The sequence below is a fragment of the Fomitiporia mediterranea genome (genome assembly GCF_000271605.1).
Source record: "Fomitiporia mediterranea MF3/22 unplaced genomic scaffold FOMMEscaffold_5, whole genome shotgun sequence".
NCBI lineage: Eukaryota > Fungi > Basidiomycota > Agaricomycetes > Hymenochaetales > Hymenochaetaceae > Fomitiporia > Fomitiporia mediterranea.
The window spans coordinates 1,477,804-1,502,732 of record NW_006760390.1 but is presented as its reverse complement, the minus strand read 5'-3'; the positions used below and the strand labels follow the sequence as shown (position 1 = coordinate 1,502,732).

Genomic DNA, 24,929 nt, shown 5'->3' with positions numbered 1-24,929 from the left:
CATTTCGCCGTGCTTGTTCCTGGGGTTGAGGGAAAGAATCGTCGCAACTTTCGATTAAAACGATATATAACAGAGCTAGTACGCTAGAAATCGAATATATCGGGTCGCTCAACCTGAAACCCAACCCTTTTCTTCGGCTTTTTCTTGACAGTCCCCGTCTCTTGAGTCTCACCGGAAGGTGTTAAATCTGTATCAGACCGTCGTGATTCTAAATTTCCAATGGTACCATGTTTGGTCTCCATCTCAATCATGACCCTGGACTCATGTTCATCATGACCATCATTGGTATGATGTTGAGAAGCCATCTTTTGTGCGGTGCCCTCCTGGATGGCGATGGCAGACGGCGCAGGAGTCGTACGACGCTCGCCGACACCACCATCAATATCAAGATGTAGTGTCTCGATGATGAATCTTTTTCGAGTACATTTGAATGATAAGTTATTTTCACCAACTCCGCTCGAACTGATTGAGGATGACGCGACCGCGAGGCCACGAAGGCTCGAGAACCTGTCGCTCGCCGGGACTAGGGTCTGTACGCATGGTAGCTTGTGGATTCGTAAGAGTCCATGAGAAGATGCGAAAAGTGCGGCAGTTGCAGGGTCAGCTTGAATGAGGAGGAACCTTGGTTAAATGATAGAAGGACGCGATCGGAGCAGAACATACCAGTGGAAGAGTTTAATGTGATGCATGCATCAGAGACCCAGGCGAGCTTCTCTATCCATCCTTCGCCAGCCCATGTATCTGATGACAGATGCGCAGGGAGTGTGATAAAGGCAGAGATGGAATGGCAGCGCCGGAGTACCGCCCGAAGTCGTAATAAGAATCGCAAAACTATCTGAATAGAATTGAGTTCGAAAATCAGTAGTGCCTTGTGGTACAAAGACAATTCTGACCTGCGGGTTTGCCTCACCCCATTCCGGACTTGCAAACGCCGGTATACTCAGACGAACGACGTTCTGTTTGCTTGAAGTATTGACGGACTTTGAGAACTAAGAAAGCAACCTAACCAAACAACACTCACTTGGACGCATCCGAGTCCTTTGCAATATTCTCTATTCGCCGAATCACAGAGTCATACACTTCTTCAGAGCTCTCGAAGACTGTATCCTCTATGTGTAATAATCCAGCACTAAGAAATGCCGCTACGGCTTCCGGAGGTATTCGACACGACAGATCAACGGGTCGACAATAGTCTTCACTGCTCTGAGTATTGATTTGAGGTACTGAATGAGACAGTAAACTCACATACTTGTCTGAGTCCTGAGAATACACTGTTGTTCTGAACTTTTGCATGTGTTCATAGCGCCATGCTATCTTAACCTTTCCTTCATTATCATTGACGGCGTCTTCATCATCAGGCACCGAAGTTGCACTCGTTCCGGGTACCCACATGCATGAGTTAACCAAGTTTCTTGCATCTGGCGCGAACACATGTACTTGTTGATCACTGGACAGTCCTTGAGAGATAAAGTATTTTTGGAGGAGATCTGTATGAGCTGAATGTGGGTCAGGGTTGAGAACAAGGAAGTTTGTTCCGAGCTGCACCCCTCCCCCCAAGATGTCATCGAACGACGGAATCCCAGAAGACGTGAGCAGCAGAGAAGATAGTGCTGGTGACGGTTTTGTTCCCTTTGGCAACGTCTGAGGGGTAGACGGATTTTTGCGCTTGAAGGAGGACATGGTCGCTAGGAGAAGTATAGAATATATGCTTGGCTTGTTGCGGAAGCGCGGATCACCATCTCAAAAAAATGTTGAGCGTGCCGCACCTTCTCCTCTGGCTCGAGTGCTCCCTCTCCCGCTAGTTTTAACTAATAGTTCTCGCTCACTGGTTGACAGTATCATCAAATTGAAAAAATTGCTGCTTATATCTTAACTTGTTCTCTTGAGACAACACTTAGATGGGGAAGGCACAGAAAAAGACTGGGAAGGGCCGTCTAGACAAGTACTACAAACTTGCAAAGTATGTTCTATGTTCGCGTATCTCCCATCTTCCACGACTGTTAACGCTTCGCAAATTTCAGAGAGCAAGGTTACCGTGCTCGATCTGCATTCAAGCTCATCCAGTTAAACAAAAAGTATTCTTTCTTGGAGTCCGCGAAATGTTGCATAGACTTGTGTGCTGCTCCTGGAGGCTGGCTACAAGTTGCTAGCAAATACATGCCCGTTAACAGCATCATCGTCGGTATGTTCAATGCATATTGTGGCTTAGAACAATATTTTCATCGTTCCTGTTGCAGGTGTTGATTTGGTCCCTATAAGACCTATACCTCGTGTTTCTACATTCGCCGCCGATATTACCACGCCGCAGTGTCGCAACCTCATTCGAGGAGAGTTGAAAGATTGGAAGGCGGATGTCGTTCTACATGATGGTGCTCCGAACGTCGGTACTGCTTGGGTGCAGGATGCATACAGCCAATCGGAACTTGTCCTTATGAGTCTGAGACTGGCTGTCGAGTTTCTGATTAAAGGCGGAACTTTCGTGACGAAGGTATTCAGGAGTGCGGATTACAACAATTTGATTTGGGTCTTCAATCAGCTATTTGGAAAGGTTGAGGTAACGAAGCCGCCGTCTTCTAGGTGCGTGATAATGTCTTCTGTCAACAATGCAGGCATCTTATTCCGGTGTTTCGTAGAAACGTATCTGCAGAAATCTTCGTCGTGTGTAGGGACTTCTATGCGCCAAAACACATTGATCCCAAATTTCTGGATCCCAAGTATGCATTCAAGGAGTTAACATCATCTGCGCTTAGCACGGACAAGGGTGCTACCTCGATCAATGCACATGCAAATGTTTTCATGCCTGAGAAGAAACGACGACACCGAGATGGTTATGCAGAGGGGGATTATACCCTTCACAAAAGCATGACGGCTGCGGAGTTTATCAAATGTCCTGATCCAGTGTCCTTCTTGGGTAGCGTCAATCGAATTGTATTCCAGTCGGAGGAAGAAAAACAGTGTGTTTTATTTTAGACTTCGAGTGTCTTATTTTGTTTAACATATGTGTCCAGATGGGCAGCTCTCGATATTACAACTCCGGACATCAAAGCTAATTTGGAGGATCTAAAGGTGCTTGGGAAGGGTGATTTTAAAGCATTGATAAAATGGCGTTCGGCTTTGAGAACCGAGGTGCGTCTCTCCTACATTGGATAGCTCGATGACTATCTCATTATGTTTCTAAAGCTCGGACTTGATAACGTGTCTGTTCCTACAGAAGAGTTGACGGAAACAGTAGAGATTGTGGAGGAGGTGGATCAGGAGCAAGCTATCGAGGAAGAAGTATGCGTCGTTTTAACAAGACATCATTATCATGCTTGAGACTCACTATACTTTCAGCTCGAGAGATTTAACGCCGAGGCCTCGGCAAGGGCTAAGAGAGAACGACGCAAAGCTAATGAGGCCAAGACACGGACAATTCAACGGATGCAGCTTCAAATGACCGCACCTTTAGATATCGGTCTCGAACAGAGTGACGGGAATCTGGGTCTCGGGCAGGATGACATGTTCGATCTTGAGACTGCGGAAAATGGTGTTGGAAAGAGACGCTCCGTAGCAGGTCTTGTTACAGACCGTGACCAAGGTAGCGAAAGCGACAATTCATCAAGCGAACCTGGTACAGACGATGACGAGGAGGAAGTGGACGGGGAGGAAGGGGAAGCCAGGATTGCTGGACTTGAAGCTGAACTCGATGGCCTCTACGATGCCTACAAAGAGCGGCTGAATGAGAGGGATGCAAAGTTCAAGGCCCGAGAGGCTCGCAAACACAAGGAGAAAGAAGATTGGTTTGGGATCGGGACAGAGAAGAGCGATGAAGAGGATGTGAGCGGCGAAGAAGGTGGATGGGACCGTGTCGAGGAAGCGAAGGCAGGTGCTGATGACGACTCCTCGTCTGATGATAGCAGCGACAATGACTCGGAAAGCTCGGAAGAAACTCCATTAAAAGGACGGAAGCGTAAACCAGGCAGCACGAGAGAGCCATCTGCGAAGAAGACCAAGCTCGTTTCAAATCTTGTGAACAACAAGACCAGTCGAACTGCTCAGCTATGGTTTGACCAGGAAGTCTTCAAGGACGTCGATATGGATAATATCGAAGACGATGAGGATGACGAGGGTCTGCAGTCGAGTGCGGGAGAAGATGATAGTGACGAAGCTAACGATTCCAACGAGGTAGTAAGTTGGCGATTTTATTTACAGTGTTTTCTCGATTCTCATCTAGATTCAGTCGGATTCGGAAAATGACTTTGAAGTCGTACCGAAAGGCAATGATGAAGATATCGAAATGTGGGATGCAAACGGCGCAAGCGACAACGAAGGCAAGGAAGCGAAGGCCTTAAGTATGTTTTTATCTCAAACGTCAATTTATGCAAGCATAAATAATGTTTGATATTTCTTCCAGAAAACGGACTTATGACCGCCGAGGCTGTGACGCTAGCCCAACAGCTTGTCAACAGGGAAAAGACAAAAACACAACTAATCAACGACGGATTCAATCGCTACTCACTCAACTCGAAGGAAGGTTTACCTCCGTGGTTCCTCGACGATGAGGCGAAGCATTACAAGCCTAACATACCAGTGACAAAGGAAGCCATAGACATTCTCCGCGCAAGACAACGAGCTCTGGATGCTCGACCTATCAAGAAAGTTGCTGAGGCCAAAGCACGAAAGAAACATAAGGCATTGCAGAAGTTGCAGAAAGCCATGAAGAAGGCGGAGGGTGTGAACGAGTCGACTGACATGTCGGAACGGGAAAAGGCGCAGCAGATTCAGAAGCTCATGCTTAAGGGTCTTGCTAAGGCGAAGCAAAAGAAATCCGAAGTTAAAGTCGTGGTCGCAAAAGGGCCACACAGAGGTATACAAGGAAGACCGAAGGGCGTGAAGGGACGATACCGGATGGTGGACTCAAGAGGAAAGAAAGAGGTGAGTATTTTTGCATATGTTTTGTGTGATGTATCTAATATATTTCTAGCTTCGTGCGAAGAAGAGGCAAGAGAAGGCTAACAAGAAGAGGAGATAAGCAATCAAATCCACCGAGATCCACCTGCTATGGTATTGACTAGACTAGAGTGATATTGCATTGTAATATACGTTCATGTTGTGCTATGCCATATATCCCATCAATTGCTCAGCTTAACTGCTCCTCGTTAACAGAGGGGTCGTCTACACAGAGATCGGGACGTTTTGGAGGTTGCTTCTTATAGCCAAGCGACGTGATTTCATCGACGTCTCTTAGGAAGCTCAACCAGGCGAAACTAGAAAGTGCTTCCTTGCATGTAACCTGGCGAGAAAAGGGATCGGAAATGGTATCCAAGCAGACAACAGGCCAGGAAACGCACCTCGCAGTTTACAAGTTTTTGGCCCGACTCAAGGTCGTAAGTACTCTCAGTCGTTGTCAAGATGCGACGGTCATCAAAGGTAGGGGGAGACAGGGAGTCGAAATCCGGTGCAGATTCATGGTCTGGATCAAGAGTCTCAGTACTCCGCCTGATACTGGCATTCAACTCCAGTATATATTTGTCATCTCCGTCCTCAATAAATAGGGGTGGCTCGGGAGGACTATGTTCGATCTCTGCATTGTCAAGACTGGAAACGCTCGTCAATACCAGAGCCAGTTTCCATCAACAGAATACAACTGACTATGCTTTGAGAGCGTCAAAATACTTTTCGAGCTCAGGGAAGCTGCTGACTGGAGCGGACTCGACAGAGCCTGACACTGTAAATTTCACATCCATGGGCCTGGCGAAACATCAGAATCTGAAAAATTCAACTACGAATGTACTCACCGATCTGGAAGTGCAACTAAAAATTCTAGTTCTTTTGCCCTATAGCATATTGGCTCGCTGTTTGACTGTGTTTGTACATGGGGAACTTCGGTATCGACGTCTTCGGATCCGAGAACAGGTTCATCTTCCGAAGAAGCTTCTGCTCCTTCGTAGTCTGACTTTCTAGTCTTAACATCAGTCGCTGCCTCCAATTTGTCTGGCTCGGATTCGAAAGTACGGTCTTCGTGTTCAAATTTACCAACATCAGAATCCTGTTGTTCACTAGCTTCGACCAATGTGTTCTGTTGATCTTCAGATGGCACTTGCAGCTCCTCAATGAAGAGACCGTCCAGTTCTTCTCTCGTCAAAGCTTCATCCCGACTAACAAGGTCAAATCTCGTTTCTGCATCGGATTGCTCCGAACCTTCCTGTCCTTGAAGCTTCTGTTTGTTAATGATGACCTCTGCGCGAATAATGTTATCCGGACTGAAAGTCCCCTCTCGACTTGCTGCTGAATCACCCGGTCCTCGGATACGACGATACGTTAACCGATGAACGATTTCCTCTTGACTTGGTGGAGCAGAATGCAGGGGTGGCGGAAGACTACAAGAAATTAGCTAAAGAAATAGAGGAGAGGAGGATAAAGCACCATGGCATAAATATTCGGTGGGCGGCATTCCCTTTCAACCAATCTAGCAACTCGGGATACTCCCAACGGCCTGGAAATGGCGGAATGATACTCGATCGAAGCCGATCAGATGCCGATGACATGACGAGAAGGTGACCTGTTCTGTGAAATATTTAATTCATTACGAGGCATATAGGTAAATATGTAGCCAACTTACGATGCTGTTATGACGAAAGGCCCCAGCCCATCTTGAAAAGAACTATTTATGACATCTTCTAATGCGGGAAATTCCCTGAAAACATGCTTAGATTCTCCTCTATCCAAGAAAAAGTATAGCGTACCCGTTGGTGCTGATAAACATGCCCTTTCTGTTTCCGTTCTCTGGTGCAAATGAAGTTAGGGCCGTGCCTTTGTTCCCAAACCCATCGCTGACTCTTCGGCTGCGAAAGGTTCCTCCTTCGGCAGTCGTCCATGGGAGACTCCGTTGGGGGACGAAAGGAAACAACGAGTAAGAGGATGGGGATTCTTCGGGCGGAAGGCTGGAAGGCAAGGGTACGAGAGCTGCGAAGGGAGTCTCAAGGCCGTGCTTTATCTGAAAGGTCATGCTTAAGCCATGAATCAAGTAATTTGGATGCGGGGGGACGAACTTGTACAGCAGCTCGAGTAGCTAGCCGTCTAGCCATATTCAAGAGACGTTGATTATTGGCTCGTATTCGAACCTTTGCTAGTCAGTCAATATAACGGATATGCAATTGTGCTTAAGAACACACCTCGCCTTCGGATCCAATATTCTCGATGAACGCGTTAGCTGTCCGTGACACTCTCTGAAGCAGATTGAACGGCAGGGGTTCTTTGGTTGGAAGCACTATCTTTTCTTCTATGATAGACTACGAAAAGTTAGCACAGGCTCGGGGAGTGCCATGACAGATGTACCTTTCTCCGGTTTGACATCAAGGTTTTCAATTGCTTGATACGGCCCAATGAACCTTCTATCCGAAGACAAAGTGGGTCTGGAGTAACGGATATGTGAACATTGTATTCGCTAGACAGATGGAGAAGTTCGGATCCATCTGAACAGTTCGAGTCTCAGAATTATAACAGGTTGAACAGGTATGCTATCGCGTACCTTTTCCAAGCAGTAAGAAAAGCTCGCTAGCAGAGATCGGGAAGGCTGGTAGAAATATGAGGACTATATAAATATGAGATTATAATACGACTTACTCTTTACAACCACTTCACTCGCTTCTCGTTTCTGCTGTTCAACCTCCTTGAGGTTTTTCCAGCCCCATTCCCTCTCCATTATATCCTCCACATATTGCACCTTCTTTCTACCTGATTTTGACAAAGCGCGCTCGTAACTCAACTCTTTGCAGAATCGATGTAGCTGGTCTTTGCTGAAAGCGCGGCAAATACGGTCAACAAGTTCTAAATAAGCGGGTGCATATCCAGGGGATTCGACGGTAGGTCTGTATTTCGGGGTGAGTCGCATCAGGTCTTCAATTGTGGGCTCGATGCCTTCGGTCCGAAGCGAAAAAAGGTAGCTATCGGTTCTGTTGGGACCCACCCAATGGTTGCTGTCGGGATCCGGAAGTAAAGCTTGCCAAACAGTCTTTTTCGTAGAAGAAGAAGAGCTTGGTGGCTCCTCAGACATGTTCTCCTCGTGCGTCGAGTTGTCTTTCGCATCGACAGAAAGAGCACTATTCGAAACGACTGGATCAGAAGAGATATTTGGTGGGAGAGTGCGAGTAACAGCTGCTTGAGTGGAATACAGTCTGTGACGACAGCGATGAAGGCATAAGGCCCTTAAACTCTGATGCAGTTGACGCTGCATTGCGACAAGCAAGAGGACTTTTAGAGTATACTGTATAGAGCCAGTCAGGGTCTGGACTTTTTTTCGTGAATTATGATCGGCACGTCATTGAATTTGGCGAGTGTCGATCAATCATTGTCCCCAAACAAACAAGTACTTGAAGTAGCTTGCAGAGGTATTTCTAATTTATCTCCTAACATCGTCCCCCTACAAATGGAGTGGAGTGCTGATTGAGTATGTGAGTCCTCAACCCAACTTTTCGCACAAATATCCACAAAAATATCGTACATTGGGCCTTTTCATTATCGATATGTCATCCCACACTATTCCAAATGCACATGCAATGGTTGCCGCACTTCACGACTTCTGAAGCATCCAGAAGACCCACAGTTTCTTGATTGACTTCGGAATGAGGAGTAGTACTTTGAGAGCAACACAAATACTTGGGAGAATATATTTGCTTCTTGTGACAAATTCTCAAATAGTGGCATGCTGCAATACTAACAAGTCAAATTTGAATCACAATTTCCTCAGTTTTAATTTTAGAGACTTTAGCTTGTCTGACAAGACTATGAAAGTAGAAATAAATCACTACTGTATATAACAAAGTACTTGTTTACAATTTTATGCTCAAACTGTACATTAGGATTCTGCACAAGTATTATGATCTTTCCTGAGGAAAGACTTTTTTTAAACATTATTCTTGTAAATCAATAACGTTTAACACTGCTTGTCATGCTTTTAAAATTAATAATTGCTTTGTGACAATATATACAAAGTCTAATCTGGGTTCCCTAGGCCCATTTACCCACTTATACGTCAAGACTCCTACCTTTAATGCTGCTGTTTGTTACAAATAATATCCAACCTCCTTCTTTGCATGGCAAGCTTTCCGACGATCAAGCGAGCAAATTTACTCATTTCTTATGTGTAACTGTTGTGTCAGGCCACTGTGAAAAGTTCGGCCGATGGTCATGCTTGAAGTAATTTGCTAGGTCCGATGGGGATGTTCTGACTGAGCCCTCTGACGCTGGAGTGGTCTTGGTAGAAGAAATATACGCGAAAATGTAATTAAGTTTTCCAACCTTCAGAAAGCATTTTCGAAAGAGCATAAGAGATATGACTTTTAGACATTTATCTTGATCTGAACACTGATGAATCTATCACATTGCACCAACTCGGATGCTTAGCCAACAGTAATGCTCTATATTAATAAGAGGCCCGAGTAGGTACCTAGACCATCCTGAAGTAATTTACATGGACTTTGACGAGCCACTGAGCCAATCTCGTTTTACGATGACTTGGATGCGAAATTTGAATACGACTTCGCAAGTCACAGTTATTATGTAATGTTATCAAGTGTGCGTGAGCGTGAGAAACGACGAGGCATGCCTCACAATGACACTGGTGCTGCAGCTTCACTAACATTTTGAAGAAACCTCCCGCTTACGCCCTTAAACCTTTACCCGTGCCAAAATGCCTGTACCGAACGGGAATTTACATGAAGATGATGAAGGAATTGACTATTCCGACATTGAAGCTAAGTGAGTCGACAATTTGGATGAAAATTTTCCATCTCTGAGTCTGACTTTGTGCTCTCATCTACTATAGATATAACGTTCAGCTCGAGGAGGGTTTCGATAACATTCTTGTCGTGGATGGTGTTCCAGTCATTGACAATTCAAAACTTGAGAAGCTCCTAGTGAAGATCGGTAAGGAGTTCGGGAAAAAAGGCGCGCATATCAAACCGGACAATATCTTCGTGCCCTGGGACGAGAAGACAGGAAAGAGCAAAGGGTATTCTAGTAGCATTCATTTTCCGTACAAACAGAATGGGCTGAACTGATTGAAACCTGTGAATATAGATTTGTGTTCATAGAATTCAAGAACGCCGATGATGCTACCTATGCGCTAAATGTCATGAACGGACACCCCTTCGATGCCAGGCATACATTCCTGACAAGTAGGTTTACCGACATTGAGAAGTTTTCGGAGATGGACGAAACATTTGTTGAGCCAGAACCAGAGCAATTCCAACCAAGGGTACTTGCTCGTCTTACTGTCATCACACTGCAGTCTGACCGAGTTTTCGCAGGATCATCTACGGGCGTGGCTTACCGATGCTCAAGGACGCGACCAATATGTTACCTATAAACAAGACGACGTCACCATCCATTGGCATGGAAAACCTTCACAGTCAGAGGTAGCGTATGAAAGACGGGTACGTGTGGCGTCTATACTCTTTTTGGTGGCCCATTTCTTGTGTGCGATAGCCAATAACACTACTCTATCACAGAATTGGACGGACCTATATGTTTCCTGGTCTCCGCTTGGCACGATGCTTGCAACTCTGCATAGGCAGGGAGTACGGCTGTGGGGTGGCCCGTCGTGGTCTCCCGTACAGAAGTTTGCACATCCCCTTGTGAAACTGATTGACTTCTCACCTAATGAACGATATCTCGTTACTTGGTCCAACGAACCTATTGTTATCCCGGAGGGTGCGCCGCAGGGAGCGCAGTATCTATCACACGAAGATGAGGGCAACAGCCTCGCCGTGTGGGATATCAAGACGGGCAATCTTCTTCGCACGTTCCCAGTACAAAACAGTTCACAAGGTGAAGACGTTGCTACTGGTGCGAAGAAGCAGATGCAATGGCCCGCAATGAAGTGGAGTGCAGATGACCGCTACGTAGCCCGTGTGACACCTGGACAACAGATTAGTGTCTACGAGTTACCTGGGATGGGTCTCCTCGACAAGAAGAGTATAAAGATTGATGGTGTCGTTGATTTTGAATGGCGGCCAATTGGCGATCGAGATCGTGAAGAAGCGGAGAAGGAGAGCAAGAATGACGCAGGTGGACCAAAATCCAAGAGACCGAAAGAGAACATGCTTGTGTACTGGACGCCAGAGGTGGGAAATCAACCAGCACGCGTCTCACTCATGAGCATCCCCAGTCGCACGGTACTGCGATCCAAGAACCTGTTCAACGTAACTGAGGTATGTTCTTATTGTCTACACTCGGGGCCGTTTATCTGCGGCCCCGGTCTGCGAGAGGTCAAGGTTCTGGGAAATAACGTGTTCTGACGGAAGACTTCTTTTCATTAGTGCAAGCTATACTGGCAGAACCAGGGCGATTTTCTTTGCGTCAAGGTAGATAGACACACTAAGACGAAAAAGTCAATCTTCTGCAACCTAGAGATCTTCCGCGTGCGAGAAAAAGATTTCCCTGTGGAGGTTGTCGAGCTTAAAGGTACGGATCCGATATCATTGGCCTTTTTGCGTCTTCACACACGGCGCGTGTTCTTCACGCGACGTCGGTCTGAACCCTGTTATCGTCCTGTTGGTCCGTCCAGATCTCATTTTCTCACTGACTTGTCTACAGATACCGTTACCGACTTTTCATGGGAGCCGAAGGGTGAACGTTTCGCGATTGTGTCAAGTAGTGACCCAAATGTAGGGAATCCTGGGCCTGGGATTACCATCAAGACGGATGTCAGCTTTTACCAGCTTGAACGTGGGAAGGGAGACTTTAAATTACTAAGTAAGTGGATTTCAAATGGATCTCAGCTCGAGCTCACCCAGCGACTCGCTTATACAGAGAGCCTCTCGTCGCGGACGAGCAACACGATACGCTGGTCGCCGCGCGGAAGACATGTAGTTCTGGCAACGGTCGGCTCCTCATCAAAATCGGAACTAGAGTTCTGGGACTTGGATTTCCATACGGACGACATAACTGGACGCCGTGAGATCGCAAAGGAGGACTGGGGTGCTGGAATCTCACTGCTCGGGACGGGTGATCACTATGGAGTGACGGATGTAGAATGGGACCCTTCAGGAAGGTACTTGGCCACGAGTGCGAGTGCCTGGCGACACACGGTATGTTATCCTTTCGTGATGCTTCTCAGGCTCATAATTGAGCGGAGAGAACTCTGTGCTTATCCTTATTCTTTTTTTGCTCTTGTCCGAAGTTGGAAAATGGCTATGCGATCTGGGACTTTAAGGGACAGGAAGTAGAGAAGCACATCCTAGACCGCTTCAAGCAGTTTCTCTGGAGGCCTCGACCGCGGACACTGCTGACGAAAGAGCAGCAGCGGCAGATACGCAAGAACTTGAAGGAATACAGTCGGACATTCGACGAGGAAGATGCTGCTGAAGAGAGCAATGTGAGTGCGGAGTTGATCGCCCATCGGAAGCGACTCGTGGACGAATGGAACGCCTGGCGTGCGAAATGCCGGAAGGAGTTGGGTGAGGAGCGCCAGGGTGTTAATGGACGGACAACCGAGGTAAGATCCAATCTGCGATTTATTCATGCGGGAACAGATGGTGACGACGCGTTTTCTCAGGACGAGCAGGAGGAAGAAATTGCGATTGAGTTGGAGGAGGTGCTAGAGGAGATTGAGGAGGTTGTGGAGGAGTAATATGGTCCACAGTATATAATTATGCATTGTTAGCATGTTGTAGAAGTATGATTAGCTAGCTGTATTGGCTGTGATACGCGAGGGAGGGCAAATCCATGTGCCTGCTTGAATAATGTGCTGACTGTGACTGTGAGTCGACTGACGCGGCCCCCGTCCACCGTTAAAAATGGGTGATCTTATCTGATAATAAAGATATGATTCACACATACCCCGTCTCCTGCTCATATAGCTCGCATCGCACAGGTCGCCATCCCCTCCTTGTGTCCCACCGCCTCCAGCTCGCTCTCAAACAAGGCGTGCCGCGCCCTCCCTCGCCTGTCTTGTCTTCCCATGACTTCTGATGCCACCCAATCCGTCGTCGCCTCTTCCTCAACGCTCTGGGCGCAAGGTATTTCCTCTCACCGTTGCCGCCTCCACTTCCCCACCTTACCCACACTCTTTCAGCGTCCAAGGAATGGGTAATTCCCGCCAAACCGAAACCTGGAAGGAAGCCAAAGAAAGACGCCGCTCCGCCCAAAGAAGCACAGGAGGTACGTGCACCTACGTCCTCCTCCATCATATGTCCGCCGCCAAGCCTTTCTCACACAATGCCGGACCAGGTCGACAGTAAGGGTCGACGCGTACAGAACCGGTATGGTATTTCATGTTTCGTGATTCTTGTACATAAGTAACCGACACGTTGGTATCCAACACAGTGCTGCCCAGCGTGCATTTAGAGAGCGCAAGCAATCTCAGTTAGCTGACCTACAGGCTCGGCTTCAATCCTACGAACAAGGAGAAATCGAACGTAATGTTGCTCTCCAGAAGATCTCCAAGCGCCTCAAGGAGGAAAATGAGCAACTCAGAAACGAAAATACCTCCCTCAAGGAGGAGATCTCGCGTCTCAAGGAACAGGCTGCGGCCTCCTCCGCTGGCCCATCTACTTTATCTTACCTTCGCGATAAGGAAGACGGAAGCAGAAGTCTCAAGCGGTGGAGGGATGGCTCCGTATGTTCAATCCTAAGTGACGATGCTAGCATAGTCTTGGAGTCTGCCAATCGCAAACGGTTTCGAACGGAAACCGTATCTCCAGGCCCATCAGTTACGGTTCCTCAGTATGCGCACGAGGTCGCATACACGCCGTCGCCTCCTTCAGCGGCATCTTCCCCAGACTCTTATGGCATTTCGCGCACTCCCTTTTCGCCATCACCCTTCGCGACGGCGCCCGCTGCCTGTGCATCGAATCATGCGGCATCTTCGTATCCTACATCTTCAGTCTTCTCTCCTCCACCTGAGGGTCAAAAATCGTTCGATGCCCTCGCAAGAACGCCTCCGTTTGATGCTTTTGATTGTGGCTTGTGTACAGACAACACGCCATGTGTATGCCGTGAAATTGCCATGCAACATGCCAACGCTGTATCCGGACTTTCTGGATCCGTCTCCGAGTACGGAAATAACCTGCTGGCAGTTCAGAACGGGACGATGACAGTACTCAAAGCCGAGGACTCGGATAATCGCGCTGTAATTTCTACGACTAACATTATCAAGATTCCGTCTGCTTCAGACGATGTGGATACTTCAAGGTCTCCCAACCCTGCAATCGTTGGGAAGACTTCCCATCAATATTCTGTGCAATCCCGACAAGAAACTCTATCGGACCATCGGACGAATACCAGTGGGCCTTTCCAGATCCGCCTGCCTTCACCTGAACCTGCTCCCACCCCCTCTAGTACTTCTTCCTCTCGGTCTGTACCTCTGCGCTTGAAGAATGCACGTCGAACCACATCAGGCAAGGTCTGGCAGATCAACCCGTCCCCTCCGACATGTTCGGGTGACCCGTCGAATTGCCCTGCGTGTAAGGACGACGATTTCGGCAAGGCGTTCTGCCGTGCTCTGGGAGACTCAGCCAGTGTCGTATCGCGGGCATGTGCTTCCTGCCCTAATCCTGAGGCATGTGGGAGGGTCTCTCGGTCGGCATGTGCTCCTGGGCCAAGTTCTATCCCCTTGTCGAGCCAGGACTCGTCGGAAAAGATGAATTTGAATAGATCAACTTCCTCAGGGTCTGAGCAAGATCGAAATACCGGCGAAGCTTCGTTGCTCAACAGTTCGGGGCGATCTTCCGCTACATTGCCCTCTCACTCTGCTGCCACTAACCAACAAGGTGTATTGCTATCTACTCCGTCTAGGCCTGGTGGGAAATCCGTTGGACCGTCTGAGACAATCCCCGTAAATGAAGCATGGGCGCGGCTCAAGTCACACCCGAATATTGCCTTCGCGGACCTAAGGTGATAATAGTTGTTAAATAATGTCCGTTGGTATGCTAAAATTTTCCTCTAGTATGCTCGCCGATGTTGTGGCTCGCAGGACGAAATGCTCGGGACCTGTTGCAGTGATAAATCCGGCTCCGGGCTCAGTTACTCCAGAACGCGATGCTGCGCGGAGTCCGGCATCGCCGGAGTCTGGAATGACAATGCAGCAGGGCTCTGAGAATCCTCAAGAGAAAGACAGTAATTCTGTTCTTCTCACGGACCCTCATGCCCACTTCCGAGAACAAGAACAGCAGCGGGCGAAGGTTCCGACGATGGTACCTTTCAATGATTCTACCTCCAGTTCTGCCGTTTCGGTACCCCAAACAACTCCTTCGTCGGCATTGAGTCTTGGACCCGGCGCTGTTGGCCGTCCTGCTCTCGTACCCCAAGAAGAGTTGCGTGAATGTGGACGACGTCGCATCCGGGAAGTTGACGCAGCGGGTGTGCGCGAGGCACTTCGGATCCTCGATGCTCAGTTCGGCAAGCATTCTTGATGCGCCATTGGTCTACCATGCGTGATACCCTACATGTGGTAGCCGCACCACTCCTTGGGAGTGCAGTTCTTGGAAAGGTGAAGTCAAAGATCCGGAACAACGGAAATTTCACAGAAGTCATGTTGCTGGGTATTTCGTACTATTAAAGATCTCTTAGATTTCAAGGTTAGGTGCAGTCACACAGTCATTTATATTCTTATGCTATTCCCCAGTGCGCCGAACTTACCACAATGTATCATAGCGTTTTTCTCTCATTATACCATATATGCATCCCTAACCGTTGATATTACTACCTATGAATAGTATGTATGCATCTATATTAAGTGATTTACTCCCCTATTGCAATATAACTGTCTTATATGCGTAGAAACTGTCTTTCATCTCTGATCGGAATTTGCGTTGTGGGTATTGCCTCTATCCCCAACTTGCATAACATTCTTCCATTCCCCGACAACCTTCTGCATCAATGCCAGTAGCTCCTCTCTTTTGTAAGTATCCGGTCTTGGGACATCTGAACGCGGAGGTTTTGATCGATCACGGATGTCTCGCAGGTGCACCATCAATTCCCTCATTGGCGCCACGCGCATGTCCGTCGGAAACGGAGCAACCATTGTCCAAAGGTCTATGAGGGTACGACGCGCACGGGCAAATGCTTTGGTTGCAAAGAACGATGCAACCACTGCGTCAACAGAGGAAATGTCTGGGGTGACGCCCTCGTTAATCATGTCTCTGAATACGTTCAGTGCCATGTCTGGACGTCCACGACGGGCATATCCGGAAATCAAAATCGTGTACAGGATGACGTGCCGAGGCACTAGTTTGCTCGCCGTCGCATCTTGTAGTACTTGATGAGCGGCTCGTAGATTACCTGCAACGCAATGAGCTTCCATAAGCGCAGAGTAATGATATATGTTCGGGTGCAGCCCACGATCACGCATGATCTGCAGATTTTGAGCTACAGCCTCAGGTGCTCTGTCTGGAGGCAAGGTGAAAATGTCGTGACGCATGCGGAGTGCGAAGGTAGCGCGATCAGCCATGATTCGGTGAAGGTGAAGGGACTGAATGATCGGTTGCAACACATTACAGAGCACGGTAGACTGGAGATCAGTCACGCAAAGCTCGGGATCAAAAGAGAGGTCCAACACCATCTCTTCACGACGTTCTACATCGTCCAAGTTTGGCTTGTTCAACTGCTGCATGGATTGCCGGACATAGGTTGCCAACGCGTTCCATCCCTCTTTGAACTTCTCCCGCTTTGCAGTGCGAACGATGATATCGAGAATAACATTCAAGACCTTGACAGTCGGCTGAACTTGAAATGAAAGCAACGAATGCATAACTTCGGCAACATCTCTGGTCAGGATTTCCCTCTCTTTTGCAAGGTGCCGCAAGACGGTCTCGAGGGTTTTGTGGTTGGGCTTAATGTAGGCCTCCTTCATAAGTTGAAGGACAAGGAGAGTAGCACCTAATCCACGAATTTGAATGGCACCATGAAGAACAGAATTAAAGAGCTCGATAGTCGGCTCGCCGATATAGGGTGCAAACAATGAAGGACCAGGGTAGCGCGGGTCAAATCCCAGAAGTTTCAGAGTGCTCACAGACAAATTACGATTCTTGCAGCAATCGCGTAGAACGACAAGGGCTTTGTGTTCTTTTCCGTGCGCGTAGAACATGCGTATTAGGCATGCACCAACTCTGACATCTGGCCCAATGCCGGAAACCTTCATGCGCTTGAGGACAATATTCAAAGTTTTGGTGTGGCCATATTGTTTCGCGAGGTAGTCGATTAACATCGTATAAGTTCTCCGGTCCTCTAAGGTGGCATACCGACTTGGTACATTGGTCAAATCCACAGTCTGTTCGTCGAAACCACTTTCGGTGGCAATGTTTTCGGTTCCGTATTTGTTCGTCTGAGAACCATAAACCTCTAAGAGTTTCAGAGCGCCCTCGAGGTCGTCCTTGTCGAGATGTAATCGCAATAACCCATTTAGAGCTCTTCTTCTGTGCCTTACAACCTGACTGTTGTTGAGAATGTCGAGACCTCGATCTCGGACGAAGTCGTCCAAGCCAAAGCCTCTGTAAACAGGAATGATAGCTGCATATGTCGAAGCGGTTACGGGAAATCCAGCCTTCTCCATGTCTTGGACTGTAGTTGTGGCTCGAGACAGATCGTGATTGCGCAGATGTCCCCGTAAAATTATCATGAATGTGCGACGCTGGGGTTGTAGACCGTGTGCCTCGAATTGTTCGATAATTCGATCCAACTCCTTGAAATATTGCACTTCTACATAAGCCCTCGCACGCCAATTCAACAGACGAGCTGTTGTCTTCCTGGTAGCATGTTGTGCAGCAACGGAAACGGAAAGGACATGAAACCATCTTCGGGACATCGCAAGGTGGTATGCAATGCGTTCGTACATGTTTTGCTTGAGTCTGAGTCCGATGCTGTGTGCCGCATGTAGGATGTAAAGAGCATCGTTGGGCAGATTTGATTGAGCCAGCACCTCTGCAGCGCGGCAAACAGAGTCTGCGTTGTTCAAGAACTGAAACCAACTCTGATTTTCGATGGGTGGTAGACAAATAGTCAAAATATGTTCGCGAGCTGGTTCGGAACCGAAGTGTTCCTCTAACCACCTTAGGAGTCCACTCGGCACCTCTAGTGCATCTACGGTCGCTTTGCGGGTGATCGCATGCTGTCCTGTGCTCTGTTGCTCTCGCGTCACCTGTAGCTCGAAAAGTTTTTCTTCGTCCCTGTTTTCTAACCATTGGTGGCCGGGTTCGGGAACGGGCGCGTTTTGCCGGAGGTAGGCACTCGCCGAAGCACTTGCTGATTCGCAGCGAGCACTCCAAAACAGCAGGAGGGGCGGGCGAGGAGTAAAAGAATTGCATGGAAAAAGGCGGTGAATTGGCAGTCGATGATAGATTGACCATGGACCTGTCCCTCTCCACAGCATGGACAGACAGGCCAGGAATTGCGGACTGCCGCCAATTCAGCTGAGACTAAACGAGAAAACAATCAGAGATTCGACCCAGATTTACAAGCCAAACGTGTACATACGGAAAACGAGGAGCTTGGAGCATGTGCATGCATGCAGTCAAATGAAGACTGCTCTTGCAGAGGAGGCGTACGACCGCACTCAAAAAAAGTTGAGTACGGTGAGCGTTACTAGAGTTTGAACCGTCGGTGACACGGTAGCAGTCGCCAGAAGTCGGAACGGAACAGAATAAACAATTTGTGAGAATATATTTCCATATTTGACGATTATAGTTCTTCCCGCAACTCTTCGGGTTTCTCATCCTGGCTTCTCAGTTCTAGCTCTGCACGTGTGCATAATGGTAATCGAGCTGTTTGATACTAGTGCTTTGCTTCTATGCGCACCTAATCGATCGCATCTATACGTTCATTGGACACTCATGCTTATTTCCGAAATCTTCACCAATGTTATCTGCTCTCGAAATCCCTAACTGAACCACTGCGGATCATTCATCTTAGCCATCCTCACCGTATCCTCCTTCAGAGCCTTGCCTACTGTTAGTCTGTGCCTATCAAGCAAGATCCCGGCGACCGTGAATTTGAAACATTTTCCCGGTTGTCTCAACGTGAAAATTAACCTTTTTCAAAATGGTGCTCGGCTTGCCACAATCTGATGTCGTAAACAGAGGCGAAAAGCCTTACCAGCCGTAGTGACACCTCACCGTTGGACCACATGGTCGCGAAACATCCACGGCCACCAATCTCAAACATGGATTCGCAGAAGGTGTAGTGCTCAAAGTAGGCATGTAAAGCCCGGCTCAGACACCATACAACTTTGCAAACGCATGGGATCAACCGTCTTCACAGGCACAGCAACGGACCTGGACGGATTTCGCTTTTAACGGCTTTTTACGTGCGCGTTCCGAACGCACTCACTCCTGAGGCTCAGAAACTGATGGACAAGACGAAAGTCATCGACAGGGACTGCCGAGCCAATACGACGAATGGGCACAATGATGCAACTTCAATCAAAAAGGCAAAGAAAAAATACATCCGTGCCTGACAATATTACAGGGCTAAACAAAATCTTTATTTTTACCATGGTCAGCAAGTGAGACGCAAGACATCACAGCTTGCACTGCCTGACAGTTTGAAGGGCGGGCGGGCACAGTTTCAGCGCTCGCGCGCGATTCAATCATTTGCCCAAACGGCAGACATCAATCAAGGAGTGAGTGACTGCTGACCAAACAGCGTTAACTGCACTGCATAAGATTGATAGCGATTGAAAATACAAGGACAGAGCTCGCAGCTGACTCGTGCCGTCTCGCAAGCGTAATGAAGGACTCAGAAATGCATTCAGCACTGGCAGGGCTTGACTTTGAGCGCGAAGTGGGCAGCAGGAGCGGATGATGACAATGAGTCATTTCCGGGAAAAGAAAAAGAGTTTACCTAAGGTTGGGGTTATGCTTACCTATCCCCGACGCGTCGTGACGCGCCTCGACCTCAGATGGTAACCTTCACAAGATAGATCAAGAGCCAAACACACTCTGCAGACACTGCACAGCTCACTTCTAAATGCATTTTCATATGCGTTCCTGGATATTTGGCTTGTTAATACTGCTATCTTGGCTTGTTTCTGAACGGATCAAGATCAATTTTTCCTTTTTGTAAAATGTCTGCGTGGGACCTATGCCAGACGATTGCGTTTTCCGGCCTGATGCCTCATCCTTGGTCGGTCCCAAACCAGAGCCGCTTCCGCAATATGCTACACTAACCCGTCACCAAGCCATGTGGCTGTCCAAAACATGATAGTCTATCCTGCGACTCTCCGGCGCGCCATCACCGTGCTACCTAACAACTGACTCCGCCTCTGCTCCTCCTACTTGGGCAAGATATAAATGGTACGCTGCGCTATCACTGTTCGAGTCACCTCCCAATCCTCTCACCTCTCCGCTAATGCAAGCCCTCCAATCCCACCTCAGTGTCCTCGAAGAGGCGGCCCAACGCTACCCCGACAGGCATGCGTTCCGCATTGCTGAAATGTCCAAGTCATCAACGATGATCAACACCTGGATCCCTAAATCGTACCGCGAATTCCATGCAGATGTGGAACTGGCTGCAAGGTACTGGACCAAGAAGCTCTCATCTAGTGGGCTCACCCCCCGATCCGTTGTCGGTCTATGGTAACTAATATTCACTACCATTTGCGTATTCGCCACATCTAACAGATATGTAGGCTTGCCGGCATGGACTATTCTGACGTCGTTAATATCTACGGCATGTCCAGGGCAGGATTTGTCCCCCAACTCTTCAGTCTGCGTTTGCCAAGTCCAGAAGTAGTCTACGAGCTTCTCAACCGGGCCCACGCGAAGGCGCTTATTTACGACCCAAGCTTCGAGAATATCGTAGTCGACCCTCCCGTACCGAGCGAGCGTGTAGCATGCTTAGAAGAGCTAGAAAGCTGCTCCGAAGCTCCTCTGCCTCCCTTCCCAACACCGAAATCGAGCGACCTCGTTTTCATCTTTCATACAAGTGGGTCAACATCTGGTAGCCCGAAACTTGTTCCCTGCGATGCGAAATGGGTCAATAGCGCAGTATTCAAGTCAAAGGAGGCCAGTACCCCTGCAAGCAGGAACCCCAACAAACAGGACGTCAGCACCTGGATGTGAGTGAAGTTTCTTCTGCCACTACTCTCTAGCTCATTCTCCATAACAGGGGCAGTATGTGCCACATTGGACAAACGTTCATGTTGATAGGATCACTACAACATGGAGCTTGCACCATTCAGCCGTCAAAAATTGGATTTTCCTCGGAAGAGCTCGTTGAAATGATCAACCGTTGTGATTTGAACCGGCTACACCAATTCGCTTCTTTCCTCAGTACACATATTCGCCACGCCCGCCAGAACCCGAAGTTGCTCGCTCATCTGCAGAGCTTGGACACGATCGCATACAGTGGACTTCCCTTACCGCAGGAGGACGAAGATTTTGGTTACCAGAACAAACTTAAGCTAATCGTTAGTTCTAAATCGCCTTTATATTCGATTTCATCGTAGCTTATTGTCATTAATCAGAATCTTTTCGGAAGCACGGAATGCGGGGCTATGATGTTGTCCCAGCGTACCTCGGGCCCCGAAGCCCGCTTCTTGAGTCCACTGAAGGGGTTAAATTATGGCTTCTTCTCCGCCGGTCCAGCACCAAAGTCCGATGACGGAGTAGTCTGTGCGAACAGTCAACTCCTAGAGCTAGTTATTCTCAGCGATTCGCCCGATTGCCCTCACGTCTCTCTCCGCAAGCCCGACGGGCATTTTCACACAGGTGATCTTTTCCTTGAAGCTCGACCAGGCCAGTATCTTTTCCGTGGGCGCGATGATGACTGGATCAAAAGTTTGAACAGCCTTCGCTGCGATACTCGCGCGATTGAGGACAACGTCCGCGCAACCTGCGGGGATCTGGTGGACGAGTGCATTGTTGTTGGAACTGGCCGCTCATCACCAGCCTTATTCGTTGAACCCGCGACTGAGATGGATCACGAGAAGCTTAAGCGCGAAATTATCAGACGTACTCGTGGCTTCCACGCCCGTCGGTATCTGCACGAGCGTATCAGTGATCCCGAGCTTGTCATCGTTGTAGAGAGCAAAGCCCTTCCCAGAACAGTGGTTAGTTCGCTTTATCTGTACTAATATTAGGAATGATTGTTGACATGATTGTTTTTTAGACAAAGGGCAACATTCGCAGGAAGGCTGTAGAAGAGGCCTACAAGGATCTCTTGGACGAGATCTATGACGAAGACTAATTAACTCGCCTCGGCACTCCCACCTGACCCTCACATTTTACTTTTTCTCCCCCTCCATTACTGTTGCACTATTTTTATTGATTATTGCAATGCATATGGACCTCGGAAGGAACACGGAAACATATCACGCACAACTGTAGCTCTACAATTTTTTATTTTCCCCCATCCAAATCATTTGTCGGGATTTCATATATCGTAACGCACACTGCTTCGGCACTAATTTTATTATTAATTGAAGTACTGTAGAGCCCGTAATTTAGTATAGCCATTTGTTGATTGTATCAGAGTGTAATACACAACTTTTCTTGAAACGTATACTCGGACCGACAAGGACTGCCGCTGATCCGCGGGTTGCCGAGATACAGCAACAGCAGCAACGTGCTTCAGATGTGCTGTTTTAGGATACTTTTATAGGTTTGTGAGCGCGCTACGGCTCTACCTGTCTCCGACGTTCTCTCGCGTCTAACTCGTCCCTCCATTCCAAACTAGCAGGACGGCGGTGGATCAACGTAGCCATGGACGTTGAACTGCCATGCAATGCTGAAGATGCACAGACCGCGGCTCTCACTCGGCAATCGCAGCTTAGTCGAAGAGAGTACCTGCAAGGTGTTGGTCTCCTGCTGATAGTCGTTTTCCTCTGGACATCTTCTAATTTCATTACGCAAGTGAGCAAGTCCGTAGTAGCACATCGTATGTCATCGTTCATTATTGTATCTATAGGATATATTTGATGATGGCTACGAGAAACCCTTCCTGTGTGTAGTTGCGTCTAACAATCTTTCACACATGTCTAGCTAATGACGCGTGTGTCGCAGTGTGACGTACCTGAATACGAGCTCGTTTGCTATATATCTTATCCCTTGGGCGGTGAAATGGTTCGTCATGCGAAAAGCCAGTCAAGCGAGTGATCACATGCGGTGCGAGGTTGTTTGATACCAGTGTCAGGATACGATGTTGACTCACGTACATCATGGGGTGAAATAGAATGGGCTATGAAGCAATTGCTGCCGTTGACTCGCTTGAGGCACCTACCTCCGCCTTAGCATCAAATTTCCGTGCCCCATCCATTATAACAGATGACGTCCGGAAGCCGAACGATCTTGACCCGTTGACGACTCGACAGACTGCGCAATTGGCATCAGTGTTCTGCATATTTTGGTTCATTGCCAATTGGGGAATAAATGCAAGCTTGCAATTTACCAGTGTTGCTAGTGCGACAGTCCTGTCAAGTACCAGTGGTGAATACATTCCCTTTAAAGGAACACTTGCATGGATGGCTAAGTTGCTGATTACTTGTCAAGGTTTCTTTACACTTATTGTGGGACGCCTATTTAAGGTCGAGAGTATGACATTAGCCAAGGTCTTAGCAGTTGTCACAAGGTAAGAGCCTGATGAACCGTCATCGGAGTGGTTAGTGACGTGTTGTGATAGCTTCTTAGGTGTTGCACTCGTTTCTTTCTCGGATTCATCAACAACCCGTGATGATCCGACAGATGTTACTTCGAATCAATCCGTGCAGTCCTTGCCAGTCCTTGGAGATATCTTGGCACTGCTAGGCGCTCTGTTCTACGCGTTATACGTTATTCTTTTGAAGGTCCGTATCAAAGAGGAAAGTCGAATAGACATGCAGCTCTTCTTCGGATTTGTTGGCTTGTTCAATGTGCTTATGATATGGCCAATTGCTCTCGTCCTGCATTTTACGGGAGCCGAGACTATAAGTGCACCACCGACGCACCGGGCCTTGGTTGCTGTCCTGCTCAATGTGCGTGTTTCATTTGCAACAATTACCGCTCTTCAATTTATTATTGAATCGAACGGTTTTCAGATGTTCATTACACTATCAAGCGACTACTTATATGTTCTCGCTATGCTGAAGACGACTCCTTTACTTGTTACTGTTGGGTTGAGCTTAACGATTCCACTGGCAATTATTGGCGATTTCTTCTTGAAGAAGCCGTCAGCTCCATTAGCCGTTTTGGGTGCTCTACTGGTTCTAGGAGCATTTGTGTTGATTGGCGTTGCAAATGCGAAAGATACTGCGCAACAGAAGGAGGGTTCAGACGGAAGTTTCGAGGTCGAAGAGGTAGAACCCATCATAGAGTCCTCGTCTCGTAGCTGACAGGCGCCAAATCGGGTAATTGTTCGGCCTTTTGTATCAAAAAATGGTCATATTCTGATCTGGAGTGCACTTTTTCAGGACATTTGCACGCTCTGTTATTCCTGATGCTTTGGGTTCCCACAGATTGAGAGCTGTACTGGCCTATCCCGTCGGGCTAGGGCTTCGGGCTCGGAGGTGGCCGCTAGTGCCACCCGCCTCGGGATGTCTAGTTCATCCACCATGCCAGTTCCACAGTGCCAGTATCCAACCCATGAGTTCAGGATCGCCGATACTTCGGTCTTCCTCATGCAGTTGCTTCCATGTGGGATCTTTGTAGATTTTGGTTGTGCAGTGCATGACCTGATCATGCGTGCATGTAACAGTAATTGTACAGATTTTAGCTATTTTATTCTTGTTGTATGGACGATATAGATTTGCCGCAACTTTGCTGATTTTGTGACAGATGAAACGCGTGACGTGTAAAATTGGTACGCGACTTTGAATATTTACGTCGCGACAAAGGAAGGGAAAGCTACACACAGACGCTCTCATACCGACTCCATTGATTGTACTATTCTTTCCCTTGTTCTGTTTCATCGTGCACTCTCCCCAATATCACCTATCACCTATTTCATTGACGGCCGCAAGCTCCCACGCTTGCTCTCGG

General features: G+C 48.0%; 7 protein-coding genes across 7 annotated transcripts; 5 read left to right on the top strand and 2 right to left on the bottom strand.

Annotated features, from left to right (window-relative positions):
* Positions 1–36: 36 nt before the first annotated feature.
* On the bottom strand, positions 37–1,680 carry FOMMEDRAFT_106186 (PAXNEB-domain-containing protein; the record flags this gene model as incomplete). The annotated part of the gene is made up of 5 exons (XM_007265437.1): positions 37–604; positions 664–835; positions 894–963; positions 1,022–1,198; positions 1,250–1,680. The coding sequence occupies 5 exons, from the start codon at positions 1,678–1,680 to the stop codon at positions 84–86; spliced, it is 1,371 nt and encodes a 456-aa protein (XP_007265499.1). The 3' UTR covers positions 37–83.
* Positions 1,681–1,812: 132 nt separating this feature from the next.
* On the top strand, positions 1,813–8,071 carry FOMMEDRAFT_19226 (FtsJ-domain-containing protein). Its single transcript, XM_007265436.1, has 21 exons — positions 1,813–1,960; positions 2,022–2,182; positions 2,238–2,577; positions 2,634–2,954; positions 3,009–3,126; positions 3,181–3,276; positions 3,334–4,167; positions 4,220–4,331; positions 4,394–4,914; positions 4,964–5,272; positions 5,331–5,577; positions 5,632–5,730; positions 5,778–6,359; positions 6,406–6,546; positions 6,602–6,676; positions 6,726–6,976; positions 7,032–7,103; positions 7,155–7,271; positions 7,318–7,454; positions 7,511–7,555; positions 7,606–8,071. Exons 1-10 carry the CDS (start codon positions 1,899–1,901, stop codon positions 5,009–5,011), a joined length of 2,613 nt encoding a protein of 870 aa, XP_007265498.1. The 5' UTR covers positions 1,813–1,898; the 3' UTR covers positions 5,012–5,272; positions 5,331–5,577; positions 5,632–5,730; positions 5,778–6,359; positions 6,406–6,546; positions 6,602–6,676; positions 6,726–6,976; positions 7,032–7,103; positions 7,155–7,271; positions 7,318–7,454; positions 7,511–7,555; positions 7,606–8,071.
* A 1,583-nt stretch (positions 8,072–9,654) lies between these two features.
* Positions 9,655–12,698, top strand: FOMMEDRAFT_106182 (translation initiation factor eIF-3b). The gene is made up of 10 exons (XM_007265435.1): positions 9,655–9,738; positions 9,806–9,991; positions 10,060–10,237; positions 10,290–10,415; positions 10,491–11,192; positions 11,301–11,445; positions 11,578–11,736; positions 11,794–12,071; positions 12,164–12,478; positions 12,539–12,698. The coding sequence occupies exons 1-10, from the start codon at positions 9,671–9,673 to the stop codon at positions 12,611–12,613; spliced, it is 2,232 nt and encodes a 743-aa protein (XP_007265497.1). The 5' UTR covers positions 9,655–9,670; the 3' UTR covers positions 12,614–12,698.
* A 219-nt stretch (positions 12,699–12,917) lies between these two features.
* Positions 12,918–15,725, top strand: FOMMEDRAFT_146032 (uncharacterized protein). Its single transcript, XM_007265434.1, has 4 exons — positions 12,918–13,001; positions 13,058–13,244; positions 13,309–14,877; positions 14,930–15,725. The coding sequence occupies exons 1-4, from the start codon at positions 12,944–12,946 to the stop codon at positions 15,393–15,395; spliced, it is 2,280 nt and encodes a 759-aa protein (XP_007265496.1). The 5' UTR covers positions 12,918–12,943; the 3' UTR covers positions 15,396–15,725.
* Positions 15,719–18,562, bottom strand: FOMMEDRAFT_121229 (uncharacterized protein). The gene is made up of 2 exons (XM_007265433.1): positions 18,454–18,562; positions 15,719–18,395 (listed from the first exon to the last, which is right to left on the bottom strand). Exon 2 carries the CDS (start codon positions 18,347–18,349, stop codon positions 15,773–15,775), a length of 2,577 nt encoding a protein of 858 aa, XP_007265495.1. The 5' UTR covers positions 18,350–18,395; positions 18,454–18,562; the 3' UTR covers positions 15,719–15,772.
* Positions 18,563–20,325: 1,763 nt separating this feature from the next.
* FOMMEDRAFT_83700 (acetyl-CoA synthetase-like protein) lies at positions 20,326–22,164 on the top strand (the record flags this gene model as incomplete). Its single annotated transcript, XM_007265432.1, has 5 exons — positions 20,326–20,552; positions 20,606–21,034; positions 21,085–21,385; positions 21,443–22,027; positions 22,087–22,164. 5 exons carry the CDS (start codon positions 20,326–20,328, stop codon positions 22,162–22,164), a joined length of 1,620 nt encoding a protein of 539 aa, XP_007265494.1.
* Positions 22,165–22,654: 490 nt separating this feature from the next.
* FOMMEDRAFT_121223 (uncharacterized protein) lies at positions 22,655–24,701 on the top strand. The gene is made up of 8 exons (XM_007265431.1): positions 22,655–22,829; positions 22,885–22,919; positions 22,980–23,081; positions 23,149–23,402; positions 23,466–23,544; positions 23,596–23,926; positions 23,990–24,298; positions 24,362–24,701. Exons 1-7 carry the CDS (start codon positions 22,680–22,682, stop codon positions 24,281–24,283), a joined length of 1,245 nt encoding a protein of 414 aa, XP_007265493.1. The 5' UTR covers positions 22,655–22,679; the 3' UTR covers positions 24,284–24,298; positions 24,362–24,701.
* Positions 24,702–24,929: the final 228 nt, after the last annotated feature.

Coding starts and splice junctions, on each gene's coding strand:
- FOMMEDRAFT_121229 (XM_007265433.1), bottom strand. CDS start 18,349: ATGCTGTGGAGAGGGACAGGTCCATGGTCAATCTATCATCGACTGCCA.
- FOMMEDRAFT_121223 (XM_007265431.1), top strand. CDS start 22,680: ATGGACGTTGAACTGCCATGCAATGCTGAAGATGCACAGACCGCGGCT. Junction 22,830..22,884: donor CTTCTAATTTCATTACGCAA/GTGAGCAAGTCC, acceptor TTGTATCTATAG/GATATATTTGATGATGGCTA. Junction 23,545..23,595: donor GTCTTAGCAGTTGTCACAAG/GTAAGAGCCTGA, acceptor GTGTTGTGATAG/CTTCTTAGGTGTTGCACTCG.
- FOMMEDRAFT_106182 (XM_007265435.1), top strand. CDS start 9,671: ATGCCTGTACCGAACGGGAATTTACATGAAGATGATGAAGGAATTGAC. Junction 9,992..10,059: donor AAGACAGGAAAGAGCAAAGG/GTATTCTAGTAG, acceptor CTGTGAATATAG/ATTTGTGTTCATAGAATTCA. Junction 10,238..10,289: donor CAGAGCAATTCCAACCAAGG/GTACTTGCTCGT, acceptor GAGTTTTCGCAG/GATCATCTACGGGCGTGGCT.
- FOMMEDRAFT_19226 (XM_007265436.1), top strand. CDS start 1,899: ATGGGGAAGGCACAGAAAAAGACTGGGAAGGGCCGTCTAGACAAGTAC. Junction 4,332..4,393: donor CAAGGAAGCGAAGGCCTTAA/GTATGTTTTTAT, acceptor TATTTCTTCCAG/AAAACGGACTTATGACCGCC. Junction 4,915..4,963: donor ACTCAAGAGGAAAGAAAGAG/GTGAGTATTTTT, acceptor ATATATTTCTAG/CTTCGTGCGAAGAAGAGGCA.
- FOMMEDRAFT_146032 (XM_007265434.1), top strand. CDS start 12,944: ATGACTTCTGATGCCACCCAATCCGTCGTCGCCTCTTCCTCAACGCTC. Junction 13,002..13,057: donor CTCAACGCTCTGGGCGCAAG/GTATTTCCTCTC, acceptor ACACTCTTTCAG/CGTCCAAGGAATGGGTAATT. Junction 14,878..14,929: donor ATTGCCTTCGCGGACCTAAG/GTGATAATAGTT, acceptor ATTTTCCTCTAG/TATGCTCGCCGATGTTGTGG.